This window comes from Cyclopterus lumpus, chromosome 14 (assembly GCF_009769545.1).
Source record: "Cyclopterus lumpus isolate fCycLum1 chromosome 14, fCycLum1.pri, whole genome shotgun sequence".
Taxonomy (NCBI): domain Eukaryota; kingdom Metazoa; phylum Chordata; class Actinopteri; order Perciformes; family Cyclopteridae; genus Cyclopterus; species Cyclopterus lumpus.
In genome coordinates, this window is record NC_046979.1 from 11,442,960 (window position 1) to 11,457,072 (window position 14,113).

The 14,113-nt window shown below is 42.9% G+C and overlaps 2 protein-coding genes across 3 annotated transcripts; both read right to left on the bottom strand.

The window, feature by feature from the left end:
- Positions 1 to 92: 92 nt before the first annotated feature.
- Positions 93 to 5,402, bottom strand: smpd1 (sphingomyelin phosphodiesterase 1). Of its 2 annotated transcripts, none has more exons than XM_034550798.1 (9): positions 5,161 to 5,402; positions 4,804 to 5,069; positions 3,837 to 4,157; positions 3,289 to 3,569; positions 2,746 to 2,919; positions 2,297 to 2,468; positions 1,971 to 2,047; positions 1,425 to 1,570; positions 93 to 1,345 (listed from the first exon to the last, which is right to left on the bottom strand). In XM_034550798.1, the coding sequence occupies exons 2-9, from the start codon at positions 5,017 to 5,019 to the stop codon at positions 927 to 929; spliced, it is 1,806 nt and encodes a 601-aa protein (XP_034406689.1). In that variant the 5' UTR covers positions 5,020 to 5,069; positions 5,161 to 5,402; the 3' UTR covers positions 93 to 926. The 2 variants fall into 2 exon arrangements, with proteins under 2 accessions (XP_034406689.1, XP_034406690.1); XM_034550799.1 differs by having other exon boundaries at positions 5,212 to 5,379.
- A 713-nt stretch (positions 5,403 to 6,115) lies between these two features.
- Positions 6,116 to 13,678, bottom strand: ilk (integrin-linked kinase). The gene is made up of 13 exons (XM_034550919.1): positions 13,535 to 13,678; positions 12,754 to 12,913; positions 10,208 to 10,373; positions 10,004 to 10,099; positions 9,763 to 9,859; positions 9,563 to 9,646; positions 9,395 to 9,480; positions 9,192 to 9,301; positions 7,648 to 7,775; positions 7,368 to 7,489; positions 7,143 to 7,242; positions 6,788 to 6,918; positions 6,116 to 6,639 (listed from the first exon to the last, which is right to left on the bottom strand). Exons 2-13 carry the CDS (start codon positions 12,840 to 12,842, stop codon positions 6,490 to 6,492), a joined length of 1,359 nt encoding a protein of 452 aa, XP_034406810.1. The 5' UTR covers positions 12,843 to 12,913; positions 13,535 to 13,678; the 3' UTR covers positions 6,116 to 6,489.
- Positions 13,679 to 14,113: the final 435 nt, after the last annotated feature.

Sequence of the window (14,113 nt, forward strand, 5' to 3'; positions counted from 1 at the left end):
TGTGACTTGTATTTGCCTTATCAAAAGGCCAGGGAGCAGAAACGATTCATTAAAATATGAAGTTGGCTTTTGATACATTTTATCACAACAAAGCACTTTAATTAGTTTAATACATCAGCTTATACCATCCAGTCACTTTAAATTGTTGCTCATTTTACAAGTTGCATTTCTGGTCACACCAAAGACTGAGCGGATTTCCTGTGCTTGTGAACCTAAAGTGCAGACAGATTTGAACCTCAGTGGGAAAACGGCACCTTTATTTTTGAAGTCTTGAGGCAGATGTGCTGATATAGTGAATACTTTGCTGGCCTAAATCCCCACAGAGTTGCTAAAGTGAAAATGACTGCAACGCTCAAACCTTAAGCGATGGCTGAGATCATTAATCCACATTCTATAGAGTAAGCAGCGTACTGCTTTGTTTGACAACGTAGCCACAAGTTACAAGACATTGATAGTGTCTTGTGATATTTTATCTTCAAGGACACTGAATCATTAAATTAATGCTATTTTAAGACAAGATTAAGGATAGATGTGTTTGCCAATTTTTCCCAATACAAGGCACCAAGTATAATAGAATTGCATACATTATGACTGTTGACCAAACTCCTGCATGTCAAGTAAACAGAACAGCTTTCAGGACAATTTCAAGCAGTCTTTACAAAATTGGTATTGCAAAACAGCAGTTGACAAACCCAAGGCTTGCAATCAGACGTCTTTGGAAAAACATTAGCGATAACGCAAGGCATAACCAAGTTCTTTAGCCATTATCCATTATGTCAGGTTCACATTAGGAGCTCTCGTAACTTTGCTCTTAAACCAATACATTCCTTGTGTACTATGGTTCCTTACAACCAGCTAAAAAATATAATAGTTAAAACACAATTTCAGATTTGGTAATTTTTTTCATATTTTTTAACACCCTCTGGTCAACAGAGGGTTTTTCTGGCAGCCCGTGCCATGTTACCTCCAAAACCGTTGCGCAAGTCGCACTGCTCCAGCTCATCGTATCGCCCGCTTCGCAGAAAGCAGAGCAGCGTGGTTTTGCATGTCTCCCTGCAGGCCTCCGACACGTGTCCTTTATGTCTGAAGTACCAGAACTTTTGGAAGGCCCGGTCGTCTTTGATGAAGGTCTGCAGCATCCCATCGTAGTCGGAAGGGAACAGACTTGTCAGACCGTAGGCCTCGGTAGCGCGGTACAGCAGGGTCCATTTGGGGTTCGGTTCGGGGATACTTGGTGCTCCTGGACTGTGGTTGGCCTCTGTGAGGTTGAGGATGTAGGTTTCATGGTCAAGTACCAGCCTGGAACTGCCTTGGTAATTCCCATCCACATAGTAGACACGGAAACCTGGAAAGAGAAACAATTACATTATTTAGCTGTGTGTTGCTTCTGAATGTTGGGAGGTCATTGTACTAGTTTAACTCACCTGGGTTAAGATTAATGTAAGTAGTGACACTGGGCGCAACGAATGCCACTCCTAATGGGCGGGTCATGGTTGCCTCGTCGTAAAACATTTGGAACTCATCAAAATGTGTGTGGCCAAAAAACTGTCCAGTGACTGTACTTTCATATCTGAAAGGGATGTCAAGAGAAACCTTTACAACTTCTCTCATCGGTCACATGCAGCAACTTTAACCACAATATCTTGTTGACCTCTAAAAAGAAGAACATATTGATTAACTAAAGCTGACACAAAAGATCCGATCTAGCAGTGCAAACAAAGAGGAAGTCAAACAAGTGTTGCTAGTACCAAGTCAATCAAAATACACACATTTTGTTTTGTAACCAACGATCTGTTCAAAGAGCCCCAGACTATTGACAAAGGATTGATGTACCATACACATGGACTCTGCTCAGTCATGCAAGTAAACAGGGCACACAAACCATTTACTGCTCCTTCAAGTGTCTTTACTGCACTACAGCAATTTCAAAAAGTTCTGGGATATTGCATCTTTAGTTCTAAATGATCAACCTGTTGACAATGTGATAGTAGTTCCAGCTCCAGCTGCCAAGACACAGGCCAGGTGGAATGTGACCAATTATATGGACCTAGAAGACAATATGACAGGACACAGAAAGTTATTGCACAAAATGTGCAATCTCATGCTCAATACCAACTATATGGGGAATATACTAGAGGTAAAAATAGCAAAGCCATCATCTTTACCCACATCTAGAATGCAGCACATTCAGAAAGACATGGACCACACCAAGTTTGATTGGCTTTACAATGTTTAGTGACCAAACTAGCCCAATATCTTCATTCCTCTTTGTTGTTGCTGCTGCTGCTGTACTCACCTTCTCTCCCTTGTCCTCACTGGCCTGGAGAATATGGACCAGCCACTGCAGCTGGTTTGCAGGATCAGTAGAGTTCACCATCAGCCAGAAGTTTTCTCGCGCACAAAAGTTCATGTTGAGAGAGACCACCCTCAGACCAGGCTCAATCTCCACTGTGTAGAAGCCTGCATATCTGAAATTGCAGCAAGAGAAATAGATAGACTCAATGTTAATTTCAGCTCTGGGCCACCAGTCAAAATCTTTCCAATAGGGAACAATATACTGAAATGAGACTTCTGATTGTGAAAAGTGGGATGTAAAAATAAAAAAAGGTGAAACAAAATGACAAAAACAGCTTATGATCTCACATAACCATTTGCTTTGTTACAACAGCACTTATGACTTATCTACAAGGTGGCATGACCTGCACAGCAATGTCACACAATAAACATTACAATAAAAATATAAACCTTAAAGTCTTCAAAGCCTGCTCTGGTAACCACAGGGCCCATTCCTCTGCCATAGTGTTGTAGAGCCAGGTGCAGGATCTGTTGCCATGAACGAATGGTGGGGGGAAGCTGTTTACTGGTGTACTCTCATGGTTCCCTATAGCAGGGTAGACTGTCACGTTAAGCCCCAGGTGTCTGGACAGGAGATAGAGGTAAGAGTCAACAGTTGTTTGGATCAATTCTAGAGGCCTGTACGATGAAGAATGATTTGGGGCAAGCGATGCAACTTAATGTTAACACTGGTTCTCTCACTTATTATCGGGGTACTTGGCCATGGCGACTTATGCTGCACACCTTACGTTAAAGATCAAATATAAAAGCACCGCCTCGATGTGGCTTTTTATTTTTTTGTCTATACTGCAGTAACATGGTTATTCTATTAAAAACTACCAAATGGTAAAGTTATCAGCAGTAACAGTGAGACTACACATCCACTAAGTCATGTGTGAAAGGAGCAATTAAATTCATGTCAAAATACTCAAGTTAATCCTAAAGGAAAATTACTTTTGGATGAGGCTGGAGATGACCGTAAGTTCTGACAGCTGCTGCTTCCTGGTCTGAGACCAAACATTGTGCGCTGGTATGTCTCCGGTCCAGTAGACCCAGTCCCAGGGTCCGTCTCTGGCAGCGTTTTCCAGGAGGTTCTCCACCGTCCACAGAGGCAGGTCACACTTACTGTAGGTTCCCCAGTACCCAGCCTCCCTCTGCCGCCAGCTGGGAATGCCCGAGTCTTTACGACAACACAGAGGTTCCTTGCAGTCTCCGGCACTGCCGGCTAAATACTCCTGTCAGTGGAGAGGATTTTTTGGGGGGTTTTAGAGGGTAGATTGCGGTCCTGGAATTTATACCGTGCACTATCAACTTAAAACTGCATTTAATGCACATATTTTGTGATAGATGAACATTGAGGGGCGACAAATAATTTAGTATTTTGTTATCAAACAAGTAAAGAAAGGGGTTATAACCACATTTGCTAGTATAAAACTGTACCAGCACTTGCTGTGATTAGTTCACTTAAATTCGTCTTTGGCTAATCTCTCAATGACACTCACTTTGTCCCAGTGGATGTCAGTTAGAAACAGGACCCTGCTTTGCGGAGAGCCAGGTTTGGGAAGAACAGGTGGTGTAACAGGGGGCTTTTGGACCTTTGGCAGGGTGATGTTCCACGGGGCATAGATGTCAAATTTGCCACAGGAAGGGCCCACAAGCAGGGCGCACGCTTCAGTGGGCCACAGCAAGGACTGCTCCAGAGCCCGGAGGAAGTCATCCCTGAACAACTCTGTTATATCGTGACACACCTGCTCATCAGCCAGATGGAGACGAATGCATGCCTCTCCTACTGCATGTGCCACCCGCTCTTCATTTGTGTTGCTCTAGGAGAAGAAACAAAAAAGCACGATGAGAAAAGGTGTGCAAATACAATTAAATAAGATTACTCTGAGGTGTGTAAGCATCATGTCGAAGGACCTTTCAAACTCCCAGGAAAAAAAAGCCACGCTTAAATGTTTTAGATCTAAATTTCCAAACCAATAGACCACAATGTAATGCTTGACATTATATACGCACGAGTCACTGTTGGATGAGTGCAGCATTCAATTAGAATTATTCCAATTCAGACACAAAGAGGATGTTAATGAGGAAGAACATGAACTGGACCATCTCCATAAGGCAGCCCTAGCGTCACATTGTCAAACTGGAGTAATCCTGTATAAATAAGTCAGAAATACAGTTAACTTGGGATGACATCAATTAAAAGAAGACAAAATATTCATGTATTTTTGGTGTTGTTGGATTGTAATGAATTATCATTTCTACCAGAGTGACCCTTATGTTGAATCAATGTTTTTTTAGAAGTTGCAGTTCAAATTGAATATAGCCTTTTCTAAAGATGGGCTTTGCAGCAGGGATGTTTTAATAAACTGCATTAATTTAATCAAGTTAATAATCTCAAACAAGATATCCCATAAAAACCACCTTGGTCGTGAAGGGTACTAGTTAGGAGAAGTGCTCGAACATTACCAGAAGGATGACATCAAGGATGCTGAAGACCGTTTTGCAGAAGAAGCAGGTGGCATTTCTCCAGTTAAATCCCACACTTTGACGGCTGAACTGCTCCAGGAACAGCAACCTGGGCTGCTGCTGATCTGAAGTCTGTGCGGGGTGACACGAGGCGAACAGCGGCCACATCAACAACACAGCGCAGACGACCAGTCCGGAGGAGCGCGGCAGCTTCATCGCCCTGACTTGACCGCAGGAGTCCTCCGAGGAATACGAGGGTTGGCGGTCTGCGCGAGGGACAGGAGCCGAGAAGGGTCAAGGAAGTGATGCTTCAGCAGGGGTCGTTTGACACTTGAAAGAAGTGACTCGTATACTCACATAACCTGCGGAAAAGGTCGCTAGCTAGCTCCTCTTTTTGACCACAGTTACCTCAAAAGTGCAGCCCCGGACGGTGTTCGTCGTCCTTCCCGAGAGAGGAGGACAAATGCCGCTCAGGAGATTCAAGGGCAGTCCCGTTTCCACCTCCACAAGGTTTAGCCGGCAGAAACAAAGTCGCGCGCCTGTCGACGACTCGCTGCTTGTTGTGATGCGTCGAGCTCCCCGTTTGCTCTTATGAAAGCACAGAGAGTCAGCTGACTCGTCACGTGGCACACTTTAGTGCTGAGCAAATTGTAACACGCTGCAGCTAGTAGATCAATTTAGTCGTTTTTTGCGGAATGCGTTGGACTTTGCAGCCCAGGTTATCATTTAGACCAGCTTACTTTGTGTTCTCAGCACTTTAATGGTGCATCATTTACACAGTAGGCCTACGCTTACTCTAAAAAACAGTTCAACGATAGGCTACATTCCCAACATGAACCCAAATTACACCTTCTCCCACATTCATTTTACAGCATCCCAACATAATCCGTCGAGATTGGATTTGCTGTGATATGTCGTTAACTCTGATCAAAATAGGACTATGGATCATATAAAGCAATTCAATTATGAAGTTCTTTGAGAAATCTGCATCCGTAGCCTGTGAGTTGAGCTTGAAGGTTCACTATAGACATTAGAAAAAGTTATTTGACAGTAACTTTTAAGCACAATGGCCACACTAACTGTACATTTGAAGCGTTCAGCCCCATCTTGTGGCTTCATCAGTGGATTGAGACTGCTCAGTGGACAACAACTGAACTACCAACTGAATCATCTCAATAGAAAACTATATCCATGAAGAAAGCCACACGATTTGGCTCAAGACTTTCCATCAATCGGACCTTGTGCTGTTAATTATTGTTTGTAAACTAATTGGAGCATGATTAAAAATAAATAAATAAATAAAAGAATGGAGGATTTGTCATAAATATAAAACATTTATTGCATTGGTATTCGCTAACGTGTATAAAAGCATTGTTTCTACACACATTTCTTTGGATCAGTTTCATCGCTGACACTGAATATAATCCACACTGGATTCAAAAGATTGCCTACATTCCAGTGAACATGTTTCAGCCATAATATAAGAGCACATGGGCGAAAGAACATTTATACCTCTAATTTAATTTATACAAGAACAGCAATATAATACGTATTGTTTAAATTGTGTAGCAAAAGTGGTCTCTGACATTATTTACAGTGGCTTAGCAGATACATTATTGAAGTGAAGTGGTTTGATGATTAAAAAACAACATTTTAACAGGAGTGTACAGATTGCTGTGAATGCATTCACTTGTCTTGCATCTTCTCCAGAATGGGGACGATCATGTCAAACTTGGGTCTCTTGGCTGGGTCTTCGTTCATGCAGAGCCTCATCAGCTTACAGATATGAGGGGAAATCCCTGGTGGAATGGTTGGCCGAAGACCTTCGAGAGCCACCTGAGGAATGGGGCGGATACCAAGTTAAAAACTGTAATAAACTATGGCTATTTTGAAGGGATGGAGCTGTATTTCTGAGGGTTACAGACATGTGAGTGTGAGCATTTTCAGACAAGTCAGTGGACAGATAAATAACACACCCACTTACCTTCATGCCTATCTCCATATGTGAGAGGTCAGCAAAAGGGACCTCTCTGGTCACCAGCTCCCACAGTAACACAGCAAAGCTCCACATGTCAGCAGATCTTCTGTTGATGTCTTCAGGCCTCTTTTGCAGGGCTGCAAACACGAGGCACAAGGGCGCTCATAATCATGATGGGATAACTCATTTGTTGGTTTGTTTTTGTTCTGTAACACACCAGAGGACTACCACTTAAGTGGGACTAAATTATACCACATGGCATGTTCCTTACATGACTCATAACGTCTGAGAAGGCATTATGAGAGGAGGAGGTAGGTGGAAGGGAGGCAAACAAAGAAAGAACAAAAAAGGGATAAAATACCTTCGGGGGCCATCCATGCTGGGGAGTAACTACGACCAGGACACTGGAAGGAGAACTTAGCATCTGCCATGCTTATCCTGGCTGTCATGTCCTCATCAATCTGCAAATCAAATATCTGGCTGGTCAATAAGTCACAGGATCACCTTTGTTGTGAGTTTGTGTCGAGGCAGTCTTTTGACTAAAATCTTTTTGTTATTATTTGTGGACAGTAATGTAGTGTCTCACCATGATATGCTTACTGTTAAGGTAAAGCCGTGAAACCATCGGTTCCAAGGTGTGAAGGAAAGCCATGCCACTGGAAATGTCCAATGCAAACTTCACTGCTTGGCTTTGGTCAACCACCAGAGCTGAGGGAGAGGAAGAGCAAGACACAGGAGAGACAGGTTAAATAGATGATGGGGTGGGGCTGGGTGTGCAATGTCATCCATCTACAGTAGCAATCCTCAGCCATAGTGCTTTGGTGCAGTAAAAAAAAAACATTTCCACTATAAATTCAAGTACATACTAGTGCCCTGGTGCAGTATGTTGAAGAGGGATCCGTACGGCATGTAGTGGGTAATGATGATGGGGTGAGGGGATGGAGGTGACTGACAGGCCCCAAGGACAGGCAGAATGTTTGGATGAGAAAAGATCCTATGGAGACATGATAGACACAGAGAATGTAAATGTGAAAGTACACAGTAATTCAATTAAATCTAGTTTATTTTGTATAGCCCAGAATCACAAATTGCACATTTGCCTCAGAGGGATTTACACTCTGTACACCGTAATATATTCTTAAAACATGAGGTCTTGCTCAGATGATTAGGAATACAAAAAATGTTGCTGTTGGGAGGAAACCCTATTAAAGAAAACCCATTAGGGCAAGAAATGTCCAAAAAAGTTGTTATGAAGGAATAAAATTCTTTAAGAACCCTTTGGTATCACCCTCGGCCTTTTAGAGTTAAACTGAAGCTCTTTCATTTTTGCAGTACACGTCAGATTATATTTTGCCTCAGAATTTCTTTTAGCATATACTCATCCCAAGTACTTTCATGTGTGCTACAATTCTTAAGAGAGGGCAGGAACTGAAGCCAACTTGAAAGCGCACTGCCAAGTTCTTCCAATTCCTGCTGCATGTTAATTCTTTGAATTGGCCTGCTCAAAGGTTTCTTCATTTTTGTCCTATTAAGGTTTTATTGAGAGTTCTTTTCTGTCACTTAAAAGTTGGTCTGAAGTTGTTTGCATTGATTAAACAGGGCCAATTTATGTATTATGTTAAATTGCTAATAGATGCATGTTGGATATTTGTGTGTGAATACACGAGACACTTGCTTGAGAGCTGCTCCCAAAACAACATTGCCTTAATTATGTCAATAATGATTTACTGAATGCAGAGGTCTGTGTGTGGGCCTTGCTGAACCCGTCTTAACATCACTATATGTCTTGAAATTGTCTGTACATACATGGCAAAAAGCACAACTTTGGGGCTTACGAGTAATAATATGGTGCAACGATCATCACCATCATAAACACAATTCAAAATACTGTTTATCTTCTCTTATGATTAATTCAATCCCATGTTATAATGGATTCCATGTTTACTGAGATGAAAGGAGGTTTGTTTTTCACATTGTAGAGCAGAGCAAATTTCACATTAAACAGCTGCCAACAACTGTTTCATCACAAAACCCTCCACAACCCATTTCCTTGACCTCTAACAATAAAATAAGTTATTTATCCTTGTTGTACAAGAATTCTGCACCAGATCTTAAATTCTCTTTGACACCACAGACACTCAATAATATGCATACTCACATTAGCACTATGTTTCCCAGGATGAAATAGTCAGTCCAAATGCTCATAGACTGCACATGGTTCATAAAAGAATAGGCTCTGAAGAGTCAGTTTATGCTAGCAAACAGATTGACGGCACGTGATCATGTGAAGCCTATAAATTAACTCTGATATCTATGTGCTGTGTGCAGACACCACAAGAAATACTCATAAGCACTAACCAAAACCACCACCATTGCTTTTTCATTCTTAGCAAACTGATGTGTAAATTACCTGAGTTTTGGATGCTCCTCGTTGAAGTCTCTGCTCTTCCTGGTGGTCCAGTCTCTCACCTGAAGCACCTTCACTATAATCTCATCCCCTTGCCACCGACCCTGCCATAACTGCAGACGGAGCACACAGCCAAGTTTACAAGTAAGGAACTGAAAAGAAATTCAAAAAGACTGACACAGCAATAAACATCGAGTGCAACCGACCTCTCCAGACTGATTTTCATTGATCTTTGCCAGGAGCGAAAGCTGCTTAAAATCAATACCAGCCTGCTTGTTGAGGGTACCATTACCTGAAAGAGCCAAAGCAGGAACAATCAAACATCCTGATTTGATGCGATGATTAGTACCTTTCATGAGGGGAATTTTACTCACGAGGTCGTGTTCGCATGGTTCCCTTCCAGAAAGTTTCCTTATAGGGTACTTTGGTCATACTCTGACCCAATTTCTCTGCCTTTTCTACATGAAAGAAGAAACAATACAACAATAAAGTGATGATCCTTATCCTTATTTTGCCAATATAATTATGTACTTTTTGGGTTTGGGTGTTAAAATGCCCATAAATGACCTCTGACCTTGAAGCAGCTGTCTCAGGTGAGGCTTGGCCTTGTCCAGAGGGGTCTGTCCATACCTGTTACATACACACACTTGGGCACCACTGGTCACCAAGTCCTAAAAAATAGGAGTTATGAAAACAAAGACACTAGCAAAAATGTGCACTGTATGGTCAGCTTCTCCCCAGAAGAGGGCATTTCCAGCAACAGATTGTGCTAAAAGAACAGGAGCGTCTCAATGTGTGTGTGTGTTGTACTGCACCTCTGCCACTTCGTCTTGGCCCCAGAAGCAGGCGTAGTGCAGTGGTGTGTTTCCATGCTCGTTGACTGTATTGGGATCGGCTTTGCACTGAATCAGCTGGCATTCACAGGTCAGAGAGACAAAAATAAGCAACAAAGCCAGTTTTTTCCCCCACAATGTAAACTGAGCATGAAGGGTCCAGTTGTAACCAAATAGTGTGTTTACCTTTGCCACAATGTCTCTATGTCCATGGCTGGCAGCGAGATGTAATGGAGTATCGTCGCCGCGGTTCATCACATTAATACGAGCGCCTCGCATGATGAGCATGTCGACAACTCCGCTCCTCCCTTCCCTGCATGCCCAGTGGAGAGGGCTGAAGCCATGGTCGTCACTAAAACACAAGAATGAAGAATGAAGAGCAAAGGAGGACGCATTCCTAAAAGATGAAAGGTGATCAATCTTTAAGCTGTGATCATTTAAGCTCTGATGATTTTTATAAACAAGGTCTGATTAGAATGTTTTTCTAAAATGACAATATTTGGACAAATGCGGTGCTCTCTTAACAACTCTGAGTATATACCAGCTGTCAAAACACTGTCTGTGTGGTTTGCTCTTCGACACACAGCCACACTACTACCTACCAATCTTTATTTAAACTTCAGCACGTTTCCTTGTGCTGCCGGCCGCCTTCATCCATCCGACGACTGGCTAGTGATAAATATGTCAGTGCAAGCTGGAATGCCTGCGAACATATGCAAAGACGCAGACAGCGTACATGACGCTGCTGCCGTCTACAAGGAGCCAAGCTACCACCTATGTGTTACGGGCCCCTTAACCCAAGTGACTCCTTTACATCAGCTGACCCCGGGGCAGCTGCTGGGGCTTCTCACAACTCCCCGCAAAGCCACAAACTCTACACTCTATTTAACAAGAACCCTTAAGAGGGCTTGTGTACCCTGTAGGAAATAGCTGCATTACTAGCTCGCACTAAAGTGAAATAGCAGTTAGTCACATTCTCTGTCAAATCTGAATCCAGCTCTGTGGACAGACAGCTCATAGTCGGCCAACCCTGTGTGCTATAAAAAGTAACAAGTGAAAAAACAGAGCGGAAAATACACAGTGGAATCCTCCTCTTCACATTCTCTGAGAGTCTCCCTCTCTCTGCTTTCCTGTGTCACACACACACACACACACACACACACACACACACACACACACACACACACACACACACACACACACACACACACACACACACACACACACACACACACACACACACACACACACACACACACACACACACACACACACACACACACACACACACACACACACACACACACACACACACACACACACACACACACACACACACACACACACACACACACACACACACACACACACACACACACACACACACACACACACACACACACACACACACACACACACACACACACACACACACACACACACACACACACACACACACACACACACACACACACACACACACACACACACACACACACACACACACACACACACACACACACACACACACACACACAGACAGACAGAGAGAGAGAGAGAGAGAGAGAGCTCCCAGGGGAGATCTGAAATGGCATTTAATGTTTGTCTCAGTGGACTCCCTCTCCAGTTCCTACTTTCAGCATCAGAATTAGGGGGAAAGCACATTTTCCTAGCAACAAAACACTAACTACAAACTATTGGATATCCTGAAGAAAAGAAAGACACAAACAATCGAGTCTCTTCCTATTAACAGCGAGAGCGGGGCCTCAGGCATAATGACTGGTCTTTCAGATGTTTATGTGGGACTGCAGCTCGCTGCCTGAGAAGCTCTCTCAGCGAGGGCCCGGCCCTGTATGGAGTTGAACAGAGGAAATGGCCTTGGCTGTTGCGTGGTTGGCTAGCAGCACTGCAGCCCTCCAAGTCAGCGTCAACAAACTGCACATATATGGCCTGGCCTAAGAATGAGATAACCGAGGTCTTTAGCAGTGAGGTCTAGCTCCTTTCTGGCAAAGAAATGATGTTAACAGGCAGAAGTGCTCTGATGATTCTAAACATTGCTTTAGAAATCTAATAGGACTGCAACTCATGTCCATTGTTCCATTATCACTTATATTTAGGATTCATTCATTATTCAAAAGCCCATTACTTGATCCTAGAGAACAGAGTGACATCTTCAAACTGGTTGTTTCGCCTGGCCAACAGCACACAACCCGTAATACTCTTATTAAAATGATTATACGATTCTTTTTCGAAAAATCGATTAAATCATTTCAGCACTATAATTAAAAGTGTCTGTTTGATTTCAGGATTAATTCACGTCATTGCACAACCTCCACGAATCACCCACTGCTTTTAGACAGACACAGTTTTTGGGGATGACATCATCAAGGAGAGAAATCTAAGAAGAAGAGGGAAACGACTGGAGTGGAATTACCAACGCTGGGTGATGTTCAGCAGTGTGTGTGGAGTTGCAGGGGGAGCACAATATGGAAACTATTTGACCACCTCTAATGTGCCAAGGACTGCTCTGTATGCACACACACCAGCGCATACTCACTCGCCCGCCATACCAAATGTGGTACGTTTGCTATAAAGTCAACCCCACTCATTAGAGGACTGTACTCAATTTGTTACTGCACGGACTTTACAGCCAGACTCTCACATCCGAGAGATGATGAAGACTGTCGTCTTCGTGTACACGACTAAAGTGACTGCTTGATTAATCCGCTTACCCCAAGTTAAGGTCATTCTCTGTGTTGTCCAGCCACAGACGAACCGCAACAGAGTTCCCTTCTCGACACTGTGTGAAGATGTCATCCATGGTTGTGCTGGGGCTTGCCTCTCTTGACGGTTTGCTCTTTCTGTCGCTTTAGGAGATCAGGAACATGCAGTCTGCAAAAGGTGTTAAACAAAGACTCCTTGTATAAGAGAGCTTGTGATGTCGCTGTTGAATAACTGTATTGAATACATACATTGGTTCAAATGAGTTTGCCAAGCACTGCACATCTTTTCCACGAGGACTGCTTTTGGCAGGTAAACAGACATAACGCTGTCTCTAAGTTCTCTTACATTAGGTCAATGTCCCATAGTGTCATATGAATGTGTTTATCCCCATAGATGTAGCCCTGTGTCTGATTCGTGTACTTTATGTTTTGTTTTTTAGCTTATGGTTTCAGTATATTCCTAAGAAAATCATAAACCAAACTTCGAGTCATTGCCTCATGATAGTTAAATGCAACATTTACACCAATCTGCTGCGCAAAGAAACATAAAGCCAGACAGAGTATAGTGAAATGAAATGATGAGGTATTTATATAGCTGTACATTTCCATATTTCCCCTCGGCTCTGTTCACCTCCGTTTAAATCGGAAGGGCTGGCCTATCGGATCACTTTGAGATCTATTGTTAAAAAGTCAAAGTGAATTTGGACATCCACAACAAAACTTCCGCAACCACAATAGAAACAAAACTAGTTTACAATAAAAAATTAAAAAACATTCTCAAAACTCTTACCAGCTGCGAATCGATCGGTTTCTTGTCCGTTTCTTTCTTTTCCCCCCAGAAAGTCGGTCGTCTCCTGAAATGTAAGAGCAGAGAATAGTCGGTCGGAGTCCACGCCCCGCTCCTAGAGTTGATGTTGGCTACTGGTGAGAAGTTAGAGGAGCTCTGCTACTGGCAGCCCATGTCCGGCGACACTGACGCAGCAGCGCCCCCTGCTGGGGGCAAAGCGGTCATCCAGCAAAGCAACTGCACGGGGCCCAAAATAGCGAGTTTCAGGCGTGGTGGCGGATGTGGTCAACCTTCTGTCATTTGTCAATTTCCTACACGAACTTCATATTTGTGTTCCAAATGCATGGTAATAAAGAAATACAAATACAAACTGCTTATCAAGACGACGACCAAAGTGTGTTGGAGGAAATATAGACAGATGTGCAATTATTTGTGTCCTTACCATCACTATACGATATGTGATTCATAGTTGGAGCCTGAACAATACTAGATTGTTCTCATAGCCGATATTAACATTCGTGAGGAAAAACCCAATGAAAATAGTTTTAGTAAAAAAACACAGGTGTCACTAATACAATTAAT